Raw genomic sequence first — 24,234 nt, 5'->3', positions numbered from 1 at the left:
CTATAAAAAATAATAATTATAGTCTGTCAAGCCATTTCCGTCAGTGGAAAAAAGGGGCAAATTAAAAAAATCTAGGCACGAAGGGTTATCTTTCCATAGAAAATTTGAAATGTTAGACTGACTGTAATTATAGTTTCGACTGCTGCGCATAAAGCAAAAACAATATGCTATAACAAAACGCTAGCCAATAATCGCAATAAAAATGCCAGCCAGCCAGCGCGAGCTGCGCGAGCGTTTTCTGTCATGGCGGCCGCTGAATGAAAATTGCGGAATTGCTATTGAATTCATTGCTCGTTGTGATTAATTTAATTAAAAAAGTGTCGTTCAATCAAGCTAGTGCAAGTAACCTATAATTAATCACGTCATGGTTTGGGTAACTAAGCGTCACCGTGTAGAATTTTAGTAATTTTAAGTGTATTTTCATTGTGGACTATGTGCATTAGGTTGTAACCATGACGCAGTTTTTACCTCCTAATTTGCTTGCCCTGTTTGCGGCGAGGGACCCTATCCCTTACTTGCCGCCTGCAGCGAAGCTCCCGCATGAGAAAAAACAAAAAGGCTACGATGGCGTCGGCGCTTTTCTCAACGTTTTTGAGGTTAGTTTTTAATCCATCAATTATGCGAAGAATATATGATGATATTGGGTAATTATATGGCTAGGCAAGGCATTGAAGACGATTGCGTGAATTTTGGTAGGCAATCTTCAAGTTTATATGACATTTTCTTTTTCATTAGACATTACTTAGTTTATTTTTTCTTTTCCCGTTATTTAAGAATACGAATTTTGCATGGTTGAAGGACCATGAAATTGCATACATAATGGCAAGCATGAATGAAATCTCCGCGATAACCGATGTTGATTTAATATTGATCTCTTGAAATTAATTTACACTGCATTGCAGACAAAGAACAAAGCTTTCAGTCAAGAATGCATATGGAGGCAATCTTGTACTTTCTAAATACCTAAAATATGGTATTTAGAAAGTATAATGATTTTCATAATATCTCTACTATACTTCGTTTTTTTAGCACTAGAAAAAGGATAAACATTGACATCTTTTTATTGATAAATGCTTTAAAAAAATAGTGGCTTATGAAACTAAAATAATGTATAATATGCTGTATAAATTATATATTTATGTAGCATATTATATGATCTATAATTGTTACATATTTGCTGACTTCTTTTTCAAGTGTTTTTCAATAAAAAGACATGTCAAGATTGTTTACTATTTTTCTATTGCTACAAAAAATGGCTAGTGAAGACAAAAAAATTTCATTCATATTGGCATAGCACACTGAACTGAGAGATATATTATAATTATAAAATATACAGTTTAAACTCCATATAACATCACTCGATATAATGATTCACTCCCTAGAATGTCGACATTTATTGCTTTACTTTAGTATCAATTTATCTCTGTATAGCTAGTTATTTAGTGCTTCTGGGCATTTTCTGCAAATCAACAACCATTGTGTTTATTTTGCGTGCAAGGAGGTAGTGCTACTCTTAACTACCCCATTTGTTCCTAATCGTTTATATTTATGGGCCACATCGCTGATCAAGTGTGAGGAAAAAATACATTATTGTACACTATGGATAAAGGAATATTGGAATTTAGGATTTACGTCGTCGTTACCATCATCTGCATGTAATACTACTATTACTACTACTAAACTTTTACAAGCAATTGTGATGACCTACATTTCAGCACCCATCAGAAACGCCTCCGCCCACCCGCGTGGAAACCAGAGAGGAGCGCGCGGAGCGACGTCGCCGCGAGCGAGCGGAACAGACAGCTTATAAGCTGGAGCAAGAGATAGCACTGTGGGATCCGGCGGCGAATGCGAGGGCCACAGCTGACCCTTTCAAGACACTGTTCGTGGCCAGAATTGTAAGTCGAAAGAACCTTTATTAAGTTTATTATCTCTATCTACATCTATATCATAACCTCCTTATAATATATTCAGAACAATAAACTAATGGCCTATACAATACAATACAAATACTCTTTATTGCACACCTCAATACAGAAACAATTACAAATAGTACAACACATTAAGAAGAGGTAAACAACAGGCGGTCTTATTGCTAAAAAGCGATCTCTTCCAGACAACCATAAGGTAGTGGAATTAAATAAATTTATGTCATGTCAGTTGGTGTTCCAGATCCAATAAAAGAAGCGTATATTATATTAACAAACTTGTATCTGTAGATGTATCATAATTTTAATTTTATTGATAACCCTTCTAGTTTGTCATTGAATAATAAAAAAAAAAAACAAGGGATGCGTAACAGGCGCGACAAAGTTTGCTTTACCGCCATTATCATGTGTAATTGATTTGTAAGTATAACATTACCTTGTTTTGTTGAATATTGATGTAGATAAAGCAGTGTTTATAAGTATACATAATTAGGCATTAAAATACTTGTGTGATCTTTTTGTGAAACTCTATTCATTTGTCTCATAAACCCACACTCGTATTTGAATGCCTTTCATTATGTAGTATTCACATAACTATTATACTTTAATTGTAGTTTTGTATCAACTGGAAGAGACTGCAGATCCTATATTTAAAGCAGTAGTAGGGTGTGCATAGATACTAATAAGTTTTCGGCAAAAATTAATTTTTTGGTACAAGCTTTTATCACTGACTGTGTACTTTTCTTTCCACAAGAAAATTAGGTTGCGTTGTTTTATCACAGATTACCCATGGCCGCCTCCTCTCTCCATGATCAGATCCAGCTCCATATCATCACAATACCGATTTATGTATATGCTAAATTTTAGCTACATCGGAAATTGGGTCAAATTTAGCTTCCAAGATTTGACTTACAGTAACATACACACTAACAGGGCAGGAAAAAAATAAAAGTTTGTTTTTTTTTTAATACTACGACGGTGGCAAACAAGCATACGGCCCGCCTAATGGTAAGCAGTCACCGCAGACTATGGACGCCTGCAACTCCAGAGGTGCTACATGCGCGTTGCCGCCCCTTTAAAAACTTGTAAAATAGATCCTCTGCTAGAAATTTTAAGCCTTCTAAGAGGACATCACAATTTTATTTTTTTTACAGAATTATGACACGTCAGAATCCAAACTGAGAAGAGAGTTCGAGGGCTATGGAGCTATTAAAAAGGTAAATATTATTATTAGAGTCAGACCAAGATAAGTTGGCAGCGATTTTAACAGCCAACGTCAAACTTCTACAAACGAAACATACATGTAAAACGTTGTACGATACATGTGCGAATAGATTGTGTCGATTTAAAACACTCCTTTCGGTCGTGTTTTAATTTATCACTTTTTGCGAAAATCCTATTTTCTGGACTTGTATCCTAAATAACTATTATTAAACTATTTTGACTTTGGGTGGCCTAGATCACTAGTGTGTATGGTGTCTGCGATGTTGGTTCATGCCCCTGGGTACTGGAGGCCTTAGTGACTTTCTTGTATCATATCTATTTCAGTTTATAATTTGTGGCTTTCCATTACAGAAGGGTCCTTACGCAATAAGGTCCTTTTTAACTTAAATTCCAACATAAATTCTGTTAAAAAGGTCCTTACCGGACATGAAGCATAAAGACCCTTCTCCTTTGAGCAACACCGGGTTCCGACACGTCGGAAGGGAGGAGCCTAGGGCGATATCTTACCGAACAAATCATCCTGCCATTTTTTGCGGGCGGAAACGTGCACACAGTCGCACTTCTCACTCACTACATACAAAATCCAATCTGTAATGACGACACAAATACATAGAAAATAACACACGTCAAAGACAAATCTTGCACACCTCGATCTACCGCCATAGGTACAGTTGTACCTATGCTTTGGCAGAGGGGAAATAGTATTCAAAATTCAAAAATTTATTCTGCAAGTAGGCCTCAAGGGCTCTTTTACAAGTCAATACAACATTTATAGTAACATCATATAGTGACATGAAAAATACATAACAACATTTATAAATACAACAGCCAATACCTGGGCAAACATTACATTATTATAATCTTAAAATAATTAATTAATACAATACAATAGAGATGTATAGTCTCTATGGTTAAAAACACATTAAATCTGGAGATGTAAAAGGTCCCCAATGTCAGAGTACTAATACTAATAAAATTTGGAGGTGTAAAGTCTCTCCAAGTGTCAAAATAAAATTTATACTAAATAAATAAACAAACAAATAAACAAATAAATAAACAAATAAAGTATGAATGCCGTCTCCCTTCCCGGTGTTACTCGAAGCCCGTCTCCGACGGAAAGCCACATTTGTATGGTTGTGTTCCAGATATACATGGTGTACAACAAGGAAGACGGAAAGCCCCGCGGCTACGCGTTCATTGAATATGAACATGAGCGTGACATGCACTGTGAGTTAATTGCGTGCGCGCATGTATACAGGGTGTATGGTTCGTGACAAATAAATTCTCACTGCTCGGTTCCCTTCAGATGTTTCCTCAATGCTGATCGTGAGATACCATCATGTCCTTCTGTTGAAGACCAGGTTCCTCGCCAAGCGCATGGCCTTGTGTTTTAATGAGGGTTATCGTTTTTGTGCTTACCTTGGCGCCACTGTAGATTTAGGTACAGAAAAGCAGATCTCAAAATACTGTTACGATTAATAATAAAAAAAACAATACGTTCTCATACACAAAGGTCACGCAAAATAGGCACAATGGTTGTCGATTTGCGGAAAATGCCCAGAAGCACTAACTTACTAACTATACACAAAGGTCTAAAGCCGTTTTTTCAACTTGACTTATTTTGCATATATTTTAGTTGGCACTTTTTAAACCACTATAAATACACTATAATTTATTGAACTATCTAATATTTGAAGCGCTGGTGGCCTAGCGGTAAGAGCGTGCGACTTGCAATCCGGAGATCGCGGGTTCAATCCCCGGCTCGTACCAATGAGTTTTTCGAAACTTATGTACGAAATATCATATGATATGTACAAGTCGCTTTTCGGTGAAGGAAAACATCGTGAGGAAACCGGACTAATCCCAACAAGGCCTAGTTTACCCTCTGGGTTGGAAGGTCAGATGGCAGTCGCTTTCGTAAAAACTAGTGCCGACGCCAAATCTAGGGATTAGTTGTCAAGCGGACCCCAGGCTCCCATGAGCCGTGGAAAAATGCCGGGAAAACGCCAGGAAGAAGAATAACTATGTAATATTTACCATGATTAATCAAAAATGGAAAAAGATTTACCACAGTTTCATAACGTATTCATATTGGTAGTGAAAATTCGCGATAAAAAAGCTTGCAACCCCCAAAAGTACTATGCATTTGAGATTTCGAAAGACTTGCCTACACTAGCGCCCTTAGCGGTGAAATTAACACATTCACTGCCGGGAACCCACTTGGTGGGCGCTCGTGAACTTTGTTCAGATGCCGCTGGGCGGGTTGTTTTGTATGCAGCTATAGACCACCGGTTTCTGGGGTAGTGCGCCGTTTTTTTGTCTGGCAGTGAATATGTTAAACACGGTAGCCCTGCAGTGATTTGAGCACACTATCCAGTAGGAGTCGAGTAGGGGTAGGTACTGATCGGATAAACTTGGATTTTTAATGATGGACGTGAAAACTATCGGGGCTGCAAGTGTCGTCACATAAGGATTCGCTATGTAACAGTGTAAGGGACAATTGTAGTACTCCATCACAACATAGTAATCTTCTTGTAAACCTTAGTTTTTAATTGCGTGGAATTCTGACGTCTCCCGGTGATGTCAGGCAAAAAAATACTCCTTAAATTTATGGTGAGAATTAACAAGACTAATTAAAACATCGGGAATACAATGGGACATGATTATTTTTAATTTCAATCATCATAATACTTTATTCGTGAAAACAATGATAGTTTAATTTTAAAGTGCACTATTTCGACAAGAGAAAATATCAGGTATTTTTCTGGGGTAAAATATAATTCTCATGACTTTCATATATCGTAAACCTTTGGACTAAAATGATATTTTTTATACTTTTACTATTAATCTCGTCTCATTTTAAACAAAAAAAAAATGTTCAAGTGGATTGGTTTATACCGTGGCAGCTCCAGCTATCCTCCATATGAACCCTCTTTTTAGCATATCTGGCCACTGCGATATAATTATAATGAGTGTCTATGTCACGTCCTTAAAATTATTGTCATTCTTTGTATTTTTCTAAAATCAATCAATATAATTGATTGAGTTTTATCAAGAGCTTTGACTTAATCCGCCGTTCGTGTGACGGAGCGGCAAACGGCGTCCATAGGTGGGAACAAAGGTCGAGTCGCTGTGTTCCAACCTATGGCCGCCGCTCGCCGCTGCTGCCGCCGCACGATGTTGTAATTGCATAATTGTTTACGTCGTTACGTTTCAACGTGCGAATGTGTTAGAAATTACGTTCAAGTGAACTGCCCACTTTGAAAATGTTCAGTCAAATAAGAGTTCATGCAAGAAATATTAACACCATATAAAAATAATTGAAAATAATGTTGACAGTAAAAAAAATGTTCACTATCCCTGAAACGTCAAATTATGACAGCTGTCAGAATTCCACGCTATTAAAAACTAAGGTTTATATCTTAGCTAACCTTTCTTATAATAGAGTTAGAGCCGAATTTAATAAGTCTGAGGATTTCTCTGATAAGATTTAGTTAGCATAAATAACAGCAAACTTTTTCTATACGAAAAAACTTCCCGTAGGTACCAAGCAGTGGGTGTATATAGATAACACTGTCATTAAGCATATATGAGCATATATGTCTGAAACATATATTTAAAAGTCACGAACCATACATATTCCTGACTTGTATTAACATATGTCATGTTCATACATGTGTATGACATTTATTTTACATTTTTCTTTCTTTTGGGGTACTTCATTGAAATATTGACGTATTATTTATTTATCATTATTTTTCCCTTAATGATATAATAGTCTATCATTATTTATCCCTTGGTTATAGGCGGTTGTTAAGTAAAATATAATGATGACACATTTATGAATATGATCTAAACTCTTCATTAAAGAGTGCCATTATTTTGCGAAAATAATGATTTGGAGAGTAATTGGCCTTTTTGCGGGGTGATAACATCATATAAATTAAATTATAAGAGAAACACAAACTAATAACAAAGGCATTGATTTCTTATGATCTTTTTTTATTCATTTTTTTTTAATATTCCAAATGACTCTGAAATAATCTCGTTCATCTTCATATAACACCCGTTTATATTACTTTTACTGTACATATGGTGCAATTTTCCGCACTAGTGCGCGAATTAATCGCTTTCCGTGCCTATGTCCAAAATGTAAAGGGCCATATGTAATTTAAAACGTTGTACGATACACGTCATCAGTCCACAGTCCCTTCAGTTGTGTTTTAATTTATCACCAGTCGCTGCGTTTTTCCTACTTTCCGTACTTGTAACGTAAATAATTGGCATGATTAACGTAATATCTGTATTATGTATGTATGTATATACTTTATTGTACATAGAAATAAAAACACGAAAAACACAGTTACAGACTAAATTAAATACAACAAAGGCGAACTTATCCCTGTATGGGATCTCTTCCAGTTAACCTTTGAGGAAATGAGTAAAACAGAAGTAACGGTGAATGAATGACTAACACAAACAAAAGTGTACAATCACTGAAATACTAATATTATTACTCTATTGCTAATTTCATATTCAGATAAACCTCTAGGATGTAGCACACTCTAGAAAATTGATTTGAAAATCAAACAGGCAAATTGAGTCGGCATACTTTAATGGTTTTTATTTTTTACTTGGATTCCTGATCTTTTCTTGTTTTCTGATTTGAGGGAACTGTACCCAGACTTCGAACTATAGCTGTCTTTTGTGTAACTGCTTCATATTTGCTCCTGATTACTCCAGAGCTTGTTTAACCATTTCCAAATGTTGGATGATGGATCTTAAGGGCTTCTAATTCCTTTGATTCCGAATAGTTGCGCTAAACCACTTCTTTGTCATTGTTGTGGGTATAAGTTGGGTGTTTTTTTTTCACCACTTTTAAAATCATTTTTATCACTGATTATATATCAAATTATATTTATTGATCAAATACCCCTGCAAAAAGGTCTCCACGGAACTTAGACAATTGAGTACATGATTAACAAGGCATTTTCTATTTTATATCACAGACCCAGCCGTTAAGACCCCACTCGAGTAACCGGCCATATAATAGGTTTGTATGTGGTAAGATGCCAACATACAAATATTTATTAAAAACCCAACCAAACCTTTTTAATTATGGTAGACCGCATTCGTTGATAAAGCTGCTTATATCCAAACTGTTTAGGTGGAGAATTTATAATTTATTTCTCAGGAAATATTATAATAAACTTACACAAAATATAATTAGTTTCCTGTAAAGGAAGTAAAAAAATATAGTCCTCTTCAAAGACCTTAATTTACAAACTTTACACGACAATTTGTAAATATTTGTCTATTTTGATCCTTAGGAAATAAGTTTTTAGTAACCCTTTTTATTAAAAATATTGCACTTGCTGCATTTCCATGTATTGTTACTGTGTTTTTATATTTACATAGTTATAATGTCTGTTATTTTCAAACATTAATATGCAGATATATTTTTAAAAATACATTTTTGTAATTTTTCATTAATAATTAGATTTGTAAAGCCTCTCTCGCCTAATAGTTGGGATGTAAGCAAGCATTAGTTGGCTCTAAAGAGCACCAGGTAAAGGTATCTTCGCGTCGGTAAAAGTTAAAAGAGTAAGTAAAAGTGTAAGTTGAAAAATGCGTAAGTTGCGGCTCGGGGCGTGAGCGGGCGCCGCGATTTTCGACGAGTTAGGAAACTGAGGTACTTAAATCAGGAATTTGAGGTACATAATACAACCCTTATTCTATTCCAAATGAAATTATGTATAAAATATATAACTTATGTCAAGACCAAAAAATAAATTACAGCACAAGCTAGCAAACAGGCATAAATAAAAAATAGAAAAGAAGAATTATTTAAATTACATTTCCAACCCTTATTTAAGTGTTAATTAACTTAATACTAGTTTACCTATATACTATTTTCAACTACATTTAAAAGAACAAGATATTTTTGTCCCTTTTCTGGTAAGACATTTACAATTAATTACACGAATCTTAGTATGATACAACCGTGCTAAAAATTATTCCATGATTTTTTTAAAGCTTGCCATTATATAATTTTTATAAATTACACAAACAGTTCGTTCAATATGTACACAAAATAGAATCATACATCTGTGTACGGCTACACCAGTCAATAAAAATGTATTTTATGCAAATACCTCTTCAAAGCCAAAACAATGCAATTTTTATTTGTCAAAATAAAGATTCAAAACTCAATGGATTGGGAGACCTTTTTATAGGCCTTTGTTATAATGAAATAGACCATAGGAAATCAAAATTATTTGTACAATACAAATGGTGTAACATAAACCTCATTGGTTATCGAGAGTTGCGGTCGCTCATGCCTCAGGGTTTGGATAAAATGGTAAAACGTAAAATTCCGGTAAGTTTCAAACGGATGGTGGGTATAAAACAATTTGTACTTTTTTTAATTGACGATTTCGTTCTGGCGTCTCTCGGCTTGGTCATGGTAGGTACGACAGTAGGTATGATTTCTATTTATGTCTATGTTTACAGGTAATGTCATTAAAGTTGAAAATAATGATCATTATTTTCAACTTTAATAGTATGTGACTTTTTAAATATGATTGAATTGTTACTATCATCATTCTCAATTGTAATTAAATTGATGTCATTATTTCTTACTTTATCATTATCATTATTTTCAACTTCTGTTGAAAAAAATGATTTATTATACTCAACTGAAAGGTAAACTGACTGTTGTTATTGTTTTAAGTGTTATTATTTTCACTGTGAATGTTTTTTTGCAATCAATATTATTGAAAAATCAAAAGTAGCAGTGAAAATATTCTTTTATATGGTCTGTAATGTTATTCTTCACACAAATTAAATATATTTAAAATTGTATATGAATGACTTACAGTCCATATAAATAATAACACTTTTGTACGACTGATTTGTGACGGCTAGACGTTAACTTTCATACAATATCTGTATGCAAACATCGTCTTTCCAACACGGGTATGGTTAATTTGACCTTGTCTGTCTATAATTTAAACTAATAACTGACTGACAACGCACATGTAAGTTGTATTTTGAACCTAGCTTTCTTTTAATAAGGGTGGGTAGCACTAAGGCGTGGAAAATTAACAAAATATATATTTCTATCCATATTTTAACGTGTGTTTTAAGTTACCCACGAATTATAAATACCCTCACGACTATATTATATTATACACACAAGGGAAAAATATTATAATCTTCACATTAGGCAAGACAAAAGGAATATTAAGACGCTTAAAGTAACGCAGTATACGTAAAGCTGAAATACGTTGCCGCGACATCTGTGACAAGGAATTTTAATTAAAACTGGACGTTCTGTCTTGGCAATGTCCATGACCTTGAAATACCACTCATCTCTCTGCGGGGTGGTTCTCTAGAAAGTAGCTTTTGTGGCTGGGTGTTCGTGTACCACTATGATTAGTATTTGGACATGCGCGCCGATCCAAAAATTGGACCACAAAAAAGCCCAAGGCGGCGGCGTGACATTTTTCAACTGTTTTGAATATTAGAAGTATTAGAACAAATTAAATTATTTTCAGAAACATTATTTTTTTTCTTAGTATTTTGTATATTGCTTGCATGGGCAATATTAAGACGTATAACGAAAAGCCCTGCATAAAAAAATTACTTTAATTTAACACAAAAGACGACTCGATCAAAATATTCTTGATATAGACATTTTCTTTACAACTTTGTAATTGTAATTGCAATTTTACATTATTGTATTAACCCTAAAGGGGCTAACCCGAGGTCTTTTAGCTGTTATAAGCAACACAGCAGCCGAAAACACTCTTTCACTTGGAGTACCAGCAAAGAGAATTCGGAATAGAGGTTGATTGTCAAAGAAAACTTTGTAGCCACAGTAAATTTACTGCCATCTTTCTATACATGATTAAAACTATTAGAACGCCATTTGATTTAAATTGTTATCCTTTCACTGATATGTTTTTAATTTGTTTAATATGAAAAGTGGCGCCATCTAATAGGTCAAAGGCCAAAGGTTTGGCGGTATCGTTTCGAGCGATGGCGCCACAACCTTTATGGCTCCTGGCGCAGGCCAGTCCAAGGGACGCATTTATGCGTTAGAGGGAGTAAGTGATATTGCTATCTCATTCCACCTCATAGCTGCGTCCCTTAGACTGGCCTACGCTGGGCCATCGTGTAGAGGAGCCCTTAGGTTGTGTCTGGTAAGATGGCGCTACTTTATGATGTTTAACGAATTTAACACATATCAGTGAAAGAATAAGGATCAAAGTTAAATGACGTTCTCAAAGTTTTAATCATGTGGCTCAAGATGGCAGTAAATTTACTATGGCTACAAAATTTTCTTTGACAATCCACCTCCATTTCAAATTCTCTTTGGTACAGTCACGTCTGACAATATCGATACGAAAAAAGTGCAATAGGTATACACTACCTTAATAAAGTCGTGTATACATATTTTTGGTACTTTTTCCGTATCGATATTTTCAGACGTGACCGTACCAGTTGCTGGAATGCATACTAACCCCTGCGCCAAAGATGACAAACGTAGTTTATTTCGACGCGAATTTTAAATTCCCGGCGGCGGCGACGCGCTGGCTCCTTTTGGGGCGGCTTGATTTAATGACTTAGTATTCCTTTATACTCTTGCAACTCGGACAAGGTCAAATACCGTTGGGCCGTCACGATCAGTCTCCAAAGACCCCTCTAACCCGCCCAACACCCACAGCGGCGTACAAACACGCGGACGGCAAGAAGATCGACGGGAAACGGGTGCTGGTCGACGTGGAGCGAGCACGGACCGTCAAGGGCTGGCTGCCGAGGAGGCTCGGTAAGTTGTTTTTCTCAAACTTGCTATGAAATGATGACATGACATGACATGACTTACGTCAAATTAGGTCCGGAAATACTACATATCAGGTGCGATGAGTGAAGGTGATATGTAAAGGGATTTCATACTGCCTTACACACCTAGGACTGTAAAGCAACCTTCTTTTGTTTTTTAACGTCAAATTGTGACAACGTCTTGGAATTCAACCATCAACAAATAATATTTTTCAGTTAGCTTGGTACGGTGATCTGTTGTGCATATTCGTTGCTAAGCAACGGCGGTGGCGCATTGCGCAGGCGCGCGGACTTACGCGCGTAAGGAGCCGCTGGTAGAGTGGCGAGCCGAGTAGGTCGCCACAAAACAAATTGACTACAATTTTTTGTTTTAATTGCAAGTTTGAGAAAAGCACTACAAATCTCGGCGAGAAACGGGGTTGCCAGCCGCGTATCTCTATCCGGGTATATATCTACTTGGCCTGCAACCCTACGTTTCCCGGCCTCTATGGTTAATATACTATTATATCATCAACCCACAACAACAATTTCGGTGGCAAAAGCACCCACCTAATGACAAGCGGTCGCCAACATTCATATTTAGAATATATTCAAGCTATCATTCGATCGCATCGCTCAGGACCACTCGGCAGGGTCGCCTTGTGAAGTGATCTCGTTAAAAGAAATAGGCAAATTCTTGTAAGTTTTTGCTCAATTTTTGACCTTAAATTGGTCAAGTTGCTGTTACGTTCCTTGTATTTCTGAAGGTTCTTGCACCGAGCCCATATCTTCCAACCCATAGTTACTTTTATTTTCTATTAAGCTGGTATGAATCGAGTTCCATGGACGCCTTACCACTAGAATACAATAAGTGAGTAGTCTTAAGAGGCTGTCAATACCTAAAGCGCGCACACTGACTATTTGTATTGGAGTAAATGAGATAGCACTGTCGCATGTTACTGGGCCTGGGCAAGGGAATAATAAGAAAAATATTTAAATAAAAAAAAGTGGATTATTAGTGTAATATTTTACTCAACAGCGGTTTAGATATAAATGTTTTGAAATTGTGATTTTAATTGCAGACCCATAAGTCAAAACAATAAAGACATAAAACTGTTTAATTGTGATTTTAAGACCAATCTTTGCAATTATTTTCTATCGAGCCGATTTCGTTCAATCATGTATCGAGTACAACCACGGTCTTTGAAATATAATTAATATGAACATATATTTTTCTTAGTTGACTAAAACAAATAGTCTTTCTTAAAAAACTGTTTAAGTAACATCAATTTCAAGGACATTGGGTGTTGACAGCCTCTTAAAATTAACTCTTATCGTATTTTGAACCTTAACGGAATGCACGAAGGTTGATATCGGGCTAGCAGTGCTCGTCAGTTGACAAATTTGGCGGTAAAATGGTTAAAAAACTTATTTTCTAACTTACCTGATATTGTTTCTCAGGCGGCGGACTGGGTGGCACCCGGCGAGGAGGCGCCGACGTCAATATTAAGCACTCGGGCCGCGAGGATAACGAGCGTGAAAGAGAACGCTATAGCCGGGAGCAGAGAGAGAGAGACGAGCCGCGTAAGTACACATACTCACACTACACAGACACCGCATTATGAAGTACCCATGCCAGGACTGAGGTGGTCTGTGACGTACTACGCAACGCAGTGGTTCTACGCTATATTTGTATGCATGGCAAGACTAGAGAGCAATAATGTGGTTGGCTGATTGAAGTATATAAGTAAGCCTCGTGAACGTTAGCTGCCGTTCCGTTGGTGGGATGAGGTATAAATAAATATTATAGGACATTATTACACAAATTGACTAAGTCCCACAGTAAGCTCAATAAGGCTTGTGTTGTGGGTACATAGACAACGATATATATAATATATTAATACTTAAATACATAGAAAACACCCATGACTCAGGAACAAATATTCATGCTCATCACACAAATAAATGCCCTTACCAGGATTTGAACCCGCGTCCATCAGCTTCATAGGCAGGGTCACTACCCACTAGGCCAAACCGGTCGTCACTAATATAATAACACATGTTTCGTTTTCTCGAAAACCTTGAAAACGAGTTCCATGTCTATTTTAGTAACAAATTATGCTATTATCTTAATGATTTTTCTAGGTGGCGGGCGTCGCCGCAGCCGCTCACGTTCGCCGCGCCGGCGCAGTACGTCTCGCTCTCGCCGCCGTGAGAAGGAAAGGGACAGGACGAGGGACGAAGAGCCCGCTGAGAGGTAACTATTCTAGGCAGAAAATGAATTCCGAATAATTTGAAATACTGTTTATTGGTATTATTACGCAAGTTTTTATAAATATGCCCGACGGACAACTAATACTTTTTTTTTCTCCGTACATGAGTGACCCACCTTTTGGCCATATATAAAATAATTAAGATATAAAAACAAAATATAGTGTAGTCGATTTTGTACCATCTTACTTTATATATTTTGTGTAACATATCATCATAACGAGCATGTCACACAGCCGCCGCCGGCGCCGCTCCCGCTCCCGCTCCCGCCGGCGCGACAAGGACAAGGAGAAGCACCGCGACCGCGACGCGCGCTCCGACCGCGACCGCGACCGCAAGCGGGCGCGGAGGGACAAGGATAAGGTAATGTTACTGTATGTCTCTGTCACTCCCGCCGGCGCGACAAGGACAAGGAGAAGGACCGCGACGCGTGCTCCGACCGCGACCGCGACCTCAAGCGGGCGCGGAGGGACAAGGATAAGGTAATGTTAATGTATGTCTCTGTCACTCCCGCCGGCGCGACAAGGACAAGGAGAAGGACCGCGACGCGTGCTCCGACCGCGACCGCGACCGCAAGCGGGCGCGGAGGGACAAGGATAAGGTAATGTTACTGTATGTCTCTGTCACTCCCGCCGGCGCGACAAGGACAAGGAGAAGGACCGCGACGCGTGCTCCGACCGCGACCGCGACCGCAAGCGGGCGCGGAGGGACAAGGATAAGGTAATGTTAATGTATGTCTCTGTCACTCCCGCCGGCGCGACAAGGACAAGGAGAAGGACCGCGACGCGTGCTCCGACCGCGACCGCGACCGCAAGCGGGCGCGGAGGGACAAGGATAAGGTAATGTTACTGTATGTCTCTGTCACTCCCGCCGGCGCGACAAGGACAAGGAGAAGGACCGCGACGCGTGCTCCGACCGCGACCGCGACCGCAAGCGGGCGCGGAGGGACAAGGATAAGGTAATGTTAATGTATGTCTCTGTCACTCCCGCCGGCGCGACAAGGACAAGGAGAAGGACCGCGACGCGTGCTCCGACCGCGACCGCGACCGCAAGCGGGCGCGGAGGGACAAGGATAAGGTAATGTTACTGTATGTCTCTGTCACTCCCGCCGGCGCGACAAGGACAAGGAGAAGGACCGCGACGCGTGCTCCGACCGCGACCGCGACCGCAAGCGGGCGCGGAGGGACAAGGATAAGGTAATGTTACTGTATGTCTCTGTCACTCCCGCCGGCGCGACAAGGACAAGGAGAAGGACCGCGACGCGTGCTCCGACCGCGACCGCGACCGCAAGCGGGCGCGGAGGGACAAGGATAAGGTAATGTTAATGTATGTCTCTGTCACTCCCGCCGGCGCGACAAGGACAAGGAGAAGGACCGCGACGCGTGCTCCGACCGCGACCGCGACCGCAAGCGGGCGCGGAGGGACAAGGATAAGGTAATGTTACTGTATGTCTCTGTCACTCCCGCCGGCGCGACAAGGACAAGGAGAAGCACCGCGACCGCGACGCGCGCTCCGACCGCGACCGCGACCTCAAGCGGGCGCGGAGGGACAAGGATAAGGTAATGTTACAGTCTGTCTCTGTCACTCCCGCCGGCGTGACAAGGACAAGGAGAAGCACCGCGACCGCGACCGCAAGCGGGCGCGGAGGGACAAGGATAAGGTAATGTTACAGTCTGTCTCTGTCACTCCCGCCGGCGCGACAAGGACAAGGAGAAGCACCGCGACCGCGACGCGCGCTCCGACCGCGACCGCGACCGCAAGCGGGCGCGGAGGGACAAGGATAAGGTAATGTTACAGTCTGTCTCTGTCACTCCCGCCGGCGCGACAAGGACAAGGAGAAGCACCGCGACCGCGACGCGCGCTCCGACCGCGACCGCAAGCGGGCGCGGAGGGACAAGGATAAGGTAATGTTACAGTCTGTCTCTGTCACTCCCGCCGGCGCGACAAGGACAAGGAGACGCACCGCGACCGCGAGGCGCGCTCCGACCGCGACCGCGACCGCAAGCGGGCGCGGAGGGACAAGGATAAGGTAATGTTACAGTCTGTCTCTTTCACTCCCGCCGGCGTGACAAGGACAAGGAGAAGCACCGCGACCGCAAGCGGGCGCGGAGGGACAAGGATAAGGTAATGTTACAGTCTGTCTCTGTCACTCCCGCCGGCGCGACAAGGACAAGGAGAAGCACCGCGACCGCGACGCGCGCTCCGACCGCGACCGCGACCGCAAGCGGGCGAGGAGGGACAAGGATAAGGTAATGTTACAGTATGTCTCTTTCACTCCCGCCGGCGTGACAAGGACAAGGAGAAGCACCGCGACCGCAAGCGGGCGCGGAGGGACAAGGATAAGGTAATGTTACAGTCTGTCTCTGTCACTCCCGCCGGCGCGACAAGGACAAGGAGAAGCACCGCGACCGCGACGCGCGCTCCGACCGCGACCGCGACCGCAAGCGGGCGAGGAGGGACAAGGATAAGGTAATGTTACAGTCTGTCTCTGTCACTCCCGCCGGCGCGACAAGGACAAGGAGAAGCACCGCGACCGCGACGCGCGCTCCGACCGCGACCGCGACCGCAAGCGGGCGAGGAGGGACAAGGATAAGGTAATGTTACAGTCTGTCTCTGTCACTCCCACCGGCGCGACAAGGACAAGGAGAAGCACCGCGACCGCGACGCGCGCTCCGACCGCGACCGCGACCGCAAGCGGGCGCGGAGGGACAAGGATAAGGTAATGTTACTGTATGTCTCTGTCACTCCCGCCGGCGCGACAAGGACAAGGAGAAGGACCGCGACGCGTGCTCCGACCGCGACCGCGACCGCAAGCGGGCGCGGAGGGACAAGGATAAGGTAATGTTAATGTATGTCTCTGTCACTCCCGCCGGCGCGACAAGGACAAGGAGAAGGACCGCGACGCGTGCTCCGACCGCGACCGCGACCGCAAGCGGGCGCGGAGGGACAAGGATAAGGTAATGTTACTGTATGTCTCTGTCACTCCCGCCGGCGCGACAAGGACAAGGAGAAGGACCGCGACGCGTGCTCCGACCGCGACCGCGACCGCAAGCGGGCGCGGAGGGACAAGGATAAGGTAATGTTACTGTATGTCTCTGTCACTCCCGCCGGCGCGACAAGGACAAGGAGAAGGACCGCGACGCGTGCTCCGACCGCGACCGCGACCGCAAGCGGGCGCGGAGGGACAAGGATAAGGTAATGTTAATGTATGTCTCTGTCACTCCCGCCGGCGCGACAAGGACAAGGAGAAGGACCGCGACGCGTGCTCCGACCGCGACCGCGACCGCAAGCGGGCGCGGAGGGACAAGGATAAGGTAATGTTACTGTATGTCTCTGTCACTCCCGCCGGCGCGACAAGGACAAGGAGAAGGACCGCGACGCGTGCTCCGACCGCGACCGCGACCGCAAGCGGGCGCGGAGGGACAAGGATAAGGTAATGTTACTGTATGTCTCTGTCACTCCCGCCGGCGCGACAAGGACAAGGAGAAGCACCGCGACCGCGACGCGCGCTCCGACCGCGACCGCGACCGCAAGCGGGCGCGGAGGGACAAGGATAAGGTAATGTTACAGTCTGTCTCTGTCACTCCCGCCGGCGTGACAAGGACAAGGAGAAGCACCGCGACCGCGACCGCAAGCGGGCGCGGAGGGACAAGGATAAGGTAATGTTACAGTCTGTCTCTGTCACTCCCGCCGGCGCGACAAGGACAAGGAGAAGCACCGCGACCGCGACGCGCGCTCCGACCGCGACCGCAAGCGGGCGCGGAGGGACAAGGATAAGGTAATGTTACAGTCTGTCTCTGTCACTCCCGCCGGCGCGACAAGGACAAGGAGACGCACCGCGACCGCGAGGCGCGCTCCGACCGCGACCGCGACCGCAAGCGGGCGCGGAGGGACAAGGATAAGGTAATGTTACAGTCTGTCTCTTTCACTCCCGCCGGCGTGACAAGGACAAGGAGAAGCACCGCGACCGCAAGCGGGCGCGGAGGGACAAGGATAAGGTAATGTTACAGTCTGTCTCTGTCACTCCCGCCGGCGCGACAAGGACAAGGAGAAGCACCGCGACCGCGACGCGCGCTCCGACCGCGACCGCGACCGCAAGCGGGCGAGGAGGGACAAGGATAAGGTAATGTTACAGTCTGTCTCTGTCACTCCCGCCGGCGCGACAAGGACAAGGAGAAGCACCGCGACCGCGACGCGCGCTCCGACCGCGACCGCGACCGCAAGCGGGCGAGGAGGGACAAGGATAAGGTAATGTTACAGTCTGTCTCTGTCACTCCCACCGGCGCGACAAGGACAAGGAGAAGCACCGCGACCGCGACGCGCGCTCCGACCGCGACCGCGACCGCGACCGCGACCGCAAGCGGGCGAGGAGGGACAAGGATAAGGTAATGTTACAGTCTGTCTCTGTCACTCCCGCCGGCGCGACGAGGAAGGCGCGCAGGTAATCCCACAGTGCAGACACACCTTAGTGCAAAATCCATTCTGCTGTAATACTACAGGCCAAAGTGACCAGATGACGAATGTTGACATTGTTGATAAACTGGATTCAAAGCATCCAGGTAACAGTTTTTGAAAAATCGTAGCGCTTATTTGGATCAATATACGCGAGGCACGTCTCCACCGACCAAGCCGCCTCGCGCGGCAATTTCCCCGCGAGGCGGCTCGTTCTGTCCGGACCCGCCTATTAATGTACTAATTTATTTCAGGACCGCGACCGCAAGGAGCCCAAGCTGCGGGTTGATGAAATCAAGGTTAAACAGGAACCAAATACTGGTGAGTACATCTGTGTTCGCTAGGTACACGGCTGGTGCTGCCCCCCTTTTGTGGGCTTTTCTACGTTAAATCTTATGGAGTAAAAGTAGTTACAACTAGGGAATGAAATCTCGATCTCGCAATTTCGAGATCTCGCGACATCTCGCATGAATTTTCGAGTTTCAATCTCGTTGATATGAAATGCGTGTCAAGTATCTAGTAGTTAAAGCGACAAGGTTCTATAGTGGCCTAGGATTCTAATGGGTTGACTGTACATTCATCCCTTGGTTTACAATCTACTATACTTTGAGCTCCAGTTTAGCTTATTATGACGGAAGAGTAACTACGGAACCCTACTATGAGCATGGCTCTACATGCTATTGGCCAGTTTTATTTATTTTATATAAATAAATAATAAATAAATATTATAGGACATTATTACACAAATTGACTAAGTCCCACAGTAAGCTCAATAAGGCTTGTGTTGAGGGTACTTAGACAACGATATATATAATATATAAATATTTATAAATACTTAAATACATAGAAAACGCCCATGACTCAGGAACAAATATCCATGCTCATCACACGAATAAATGCCCTTACCAGGATTTGAACCCGGGACCATCGGCTTCGTAGGCAGGGTGACTACCCACTAGCCCAAACTGGTCGTCGAATACATATATTGTTTTACTTTCAGACTATCCTGAGTTCACGTTGCCCGCCATGGACGTTCAGATCAAGCAGGAGCCAGCAGACGACGACGAAAACAAATACAACCCGGAGGAGGCCAACGGGGATGACTACAACTATTAAAGTATACGGCCATTTACATACTTTTTGCTATTTTTTTCTCTCAGAACTCACTTTAACACTTTCATTGCCAGGCCAAAACTCAAGTCCACCGCTGAATGCCGGCGTAAATACAAACATCTATATAAGACTCCCCCGTGGAGTCCAAACGCGCACGCGGCGAATAAACAACGCTGCACGCCAACAACTCCGCTGGGGAGTTCATTTATTTCTATGCCGTATGCCGACGACTCCTCTAGGGAGTCCAGGGCTGTCACAAAGGACAAAATTGCCAACGCCATGCATTTTTAGTTGCATAGTGAACATAAATACATACTATATTAGGGAGGTATGACGGATACCTACCTACTCTAAACTTTATTTACTAGGCTCGCTATTGGTATATTAGCTATTAGCATTTTTGTAATCCTAAAAAACGAGGTTGTCACTATAACCCTGAAAAATCGTAAGTTTCATAAGAACTCGCTAGAGGAGTCGGATGGCATGGCCTTTAGTCATCTATAATTGTATAGTACGAACTCCCCTCGGGGGTCGCGTGGCATGTGAACAAACTTTTCGAGAACTCCCTAGTGGAGTTCTTGGCAGTGAAAGTGTTAAGTGTCTTAGAATCGTTTGCACTTTCTGTCTTGAGAACACTCTAGGTAACAATTGTTAAACTTTATGGGAACGAAAAACCTATAAACGTAGTTATCTATTTCTCTCTGGATATAGAATAGTACATTGTGCAACGAGGGGGGTGAGTGAAATTTTGGAAGCGAGGGTGGTAATTCCGGACAGCCGCCGGCTGGAGGGAATTGAAGACCCGAGGTTGCAATATTCTTACCCCCGGAGTTACACACAATGTTTTTCATCACACTTGCGAAGAAAAATCTATATTTTAAGCGAAATAATTCTTAAATACGGTGACGTTTCAAACATTCGTCCGCTATAAACAATATGTTAAAGGCAGTGTTTTTAAAGTAAGACTCATTTACGCTACTTCGTTTGTATGAATTAGTGACATAATTGAAAAAGTTATAACTCCCTAGGGAGATGTACCTTTTTTTTTTCACAATCCATAACTCCTGCGGGAACAATACATGTCTTTGTCCTTCAGAATACCTGCATGAAATAAGTTTTTCGAACAAGTGTGATGAAAAGTATTTTTATGTAATTGACCAGAAGAGTTAAGAGCGAAAAACAATTTCCGTACAAATTCTATTAAGTTTGTATTTTAATTTTAATCTTTATGTTTCAAAGCTTCGATTAGCCATTTTGCTTGAAAAATAAATGCAATACAATTAACACTTGCAAAGCCTGGGCTATCAAAATCGCTGTAAACTTAGCTTGGTCTGACCCTAGATGTGAATAGTCACTTAATCGATCGTTTACGATTAGCAATTTGCACCTTGGTTACGCCAGTGGGGGGAAACTGCAGCGTTCGGGTATTGTCGGCTCCGTTCGGCTCAGCATTGCTCCGAGCAATTATTAGGGTTGGCAGAACTTGATCCTTTGCGTGCACAACCACAGATAAACCGCTCGCAGATAAACTGTGCTGTTTAAGTGGAATTTCCTCCCGCGGACGCTCCGGCTGTGGAATGAGCTCCCTCCCGAGGGTATACAGTATGGGGTTTTTCAAAAAAGGAGTGTACAGGTTTTTAAAGGGTCGGCATCGCGCATGTAACACCTTTGGAGTTGCAGGCGTCCATAGGCTACGGTGACTGCGTACCATCAGTCGGGCCGTATGCCTGTTTGCTACCGACGTGGTTTATAAAAAAAGAAGATGACTGGAATTTTGACAACCCTAACTAAAGCGACAGCATGATGCGTCCCTGAATCGCTGTCAAATTTCGGTTTTGTAGGAAGTTTCCTTTCTATACGGTAGTACTATTACTTATTCTGTGGGCCAGAAAATGTATGAAATTTTATACTAGGTAAATTAAATATGAAATCCAAACGGAATGTTTTAACGATTTTAAGTGTAATCCAAAACTAATATTCGTAAGTTCTGAGAGAAAAATTTATATAAAAAATTGGAAATGGCAAAAGTCCGACCAAGCTAAGTTAGCAGCGGTTTTGATAGCCCAGACGGTGCAAGTTTAAGTAAACGTCACACTTGCACCGTCATTGCTATCAAAATCGCTGCCAACTTAGCTTGGTCCAACTCTAATATAGTCGTATTTTATGTAGCGTGTATGTTTTGAGCGTTTAACAACACTATTGGACATTATTTTGAAGATTTTTGAACATTATTTGATAAAGGACTTACATTTCTAGCAGAAAATCGGAAACTAGCCAAATCTATTGTCATTTCTACAAAATAGTGTCTTCAAAAGTGGTTAAAAACACGCTCATTACCCTCCTTTTTGGCTCCGCAGTCGGATAAACTGCACCACGGTCAAACCCGACCGACGTAATCTAAGTAATATTCAAATAGATGAATTGTATTTGCGACGAATACCTTATTGTATTCTAAATGGATTATTTTAAATGCTGTCTGTAAAGTATAATGGTGATAACTTAAGAATTGTCTCTTGTCTATGTGAAGGAGTTTGCAAAAAAACATCTAACCGGCTCATTAAAAAAACACATAGCTTTTGAAAGAAAGGTCTGGCTTACCTAGGAACAATGTCTATTAACCAAAGAGAATTTGAAATGAAATTTACTGTGGCTACAAAGCTTTCTTTGACAATACACCTCTATTGTCAAAGAAAACTTTGTAGCTACAGTAAATTTACTGCCATCTTTCGACACATGATGAGAACTTTTAGAACGCCATTTGATTTTGATCATTATTCTTTCACTGGATATGTGTTTTTAATTTGATAAATATATAAACGTGGCGCCATCTTACCGGGTACAACCTAGGTTATGGCGCCAACGTTCGAAACCATACCTTTGGCCTTTGATCTATTAGATGGCGCCACTTTTTCATATTTAACAAATTTAACACATATCAGTGAAATAATAAGGATCAAAGTCAAATGGCGTTCTAAAAGTTTAAATCATGTTTCGAAAGATGGCAGTAAATTTACTGTGGCTTCAAAGTTTTCTTTGGCAAACCCCTATTTCAAATTACCTTACAGAAAACCGCAGCCAAATAACACTAAACCCTACTCATAGTGTTGTGTTCCTGCCGGTGAGTAAGGGTTGCCAGAGCTCAACCAGGGGGCGGAGTGTTAGGTTCGGCAACGCGCATCTAACTACTCTGGAATTGTAGGTATCATCAAGCAGGCCGTATGCTTGTTTTCCACCGACGTAAAAAAAAAAATTAAGGGCCAAATAGTACATTGTGTAACAACACTTCATGAACGAGTGTGAATTGAAGCCCGAAGCCGTAGGTGACGGCTTAATTAACACGAGTTAGTAATTCCTATACCGCCGTACATTACAGTCCGAGGTCGAATTTAGGATTTACGGACCGAATCATTTTCGTGCAATAACACCTTTTACGAGCAAGCGTGATGAAAAGATTCATATATATTGACGTATATCGTGAAGTGACTACCAAAACTCACTAATTGCAAATAGTACATTACGATACAAATGCGAAAAATAGGAAATTCGAAACGAGTGGCGATAAATTAAAACACGATCGAAGGGAGTGTTTTAAATCGACACGAGATGCGAATTGCCTATTCGCACATGTATCGTACAACGTTTTACAGTACATATGCTATGCTAATTTTCGCACTAGTGCGGTGAATAAAAGTAGCTACATATGTACTGTAAAAATAATTAAACAAATACACTGTTTCGTTACCAGAACGGTTAAATTCACTATGAATTTGTGGTAGTAATTACTAAATTCACTATGAATTTGTGGTAGTAATTACTAAATTCACTATGAATTTGTGGTAGTAATTACTAAGTTTTCGTTGTTATCTCACGATATATTTACGTATTTGGGACCATTTCGTCTATTTGCCTCTTTATCGCTCGAATACGCAAGAGTGATAGAGATGCAGATAACAAAATTTCGCGGTAGGCCCTCTACTCCTACATAGACCACGGGCATTTCTTAAGTTTTTGCTATAGACGTTGATATACGGTGTTTAGACCTTGTGTGACGTCTGGAGTTTTTAAGTAATAAACAATTAAGCGCTGATTACTTGTTTTATTTGTATACATTTATCCCGAAGCACGCACTTCATACCAGGGATCGGAAACCGGTATTTTTTGTATGGGAACGAAAACGGTATTTTTTCGTTCTTTGTTAATTACTTCATTTCTAATTAGGCAATCTAATAACACGAAGTCGTTATCTGAAAACACAACCGAGTCCTACGTTTAGAGTATAAAATAAACCGAAATATATGATTATTTCGATGTTTTTGCAAAAAAACCGGTTCCGATCCCTGCTTCATACATCAGTATTCTTCCCAAAACGCTTATTATTTTCGTAGTCGACATCTAGCGTCAAGTAGCAGATTTATCAGTA

The 24,234-nt window shown here is 41.8% G+C and overlaps 1 protein-coding gene across 1 annotated transcript; it reads left to right on the top strand.

The window, feature by feature from the left end:
• Positions 1-214: 214 nt before the first annotated feature.
• On the top strand, positions 215-23,901 carry LOC133532761 (U1 small nuclear ribonucleoprotein 70 kDa). Its single transcript, XM_061871554.1, has 10 exons — positions 215-596; positions 1,716-1,898; positions 3,083-3,145; positions 4,298-4,379; positions 11,884-11,985; positions 13,440-13,562; positions 14,124-14,235; positions 14,486-14,612; positions 18,956-19,022; positions 19,702-23,901. Exons 1-10 carry the CDS (start codon positions 453-455, stop codon positions 19,815-19,817), a joined length of 1,119 nt encoding a protein of 372 aa, XP_061727538.1. The 5' UTR covers positions 215-452; the 3' UTR covers positions 19,818-23,901.
• Positions 23,902-24,234: the final 333 nt, after the last annotated feature.

This window comes from Cydia pomonella, chromosome 27 (assembly GCF_033807575.1).
Source record: "Cydia pomonella isolate Wapato2018A chromosome 27, ilCydPomo1, whole genome shotgun sequence".
Lineage (NCBI taxonomy): Eukaryota > Metazoa > Arthropoda > Insecta > Lepidoptera > Tortricidae > Cydia > Cydia pomonella.
The sequence above is the reverse complement of the archived record's forward strand: the minus strand, read 5'-3'. Positions and strand labels throughout refer to the sequence as shown.

Excerpts from the sequence above, each read along its gene's own strand:
- LOC133532761 (XM_061871554.1), top strand. The coding sequence starts at position 453 with ATGACGCAGTTTTTACCTCCTAATTTGCTTGCCCTGTTTGCGGCGAGG. Across the intron at positions 597-1,715 it reads CTTTTCTCAACGTTTTTGAG|CACCCATCAGAAACGCCTCC; the intron begins GTTAGTTTTTAA and ends CCTACATTTCAG. Across the intron at positions 14,613-18,955 it reads CGCGGAGGGACAAGGATAAG|GACCGCGACCGCAAGGAGCC; the intron begins GTAATGTTACTG and ends AATTTATTTCAG.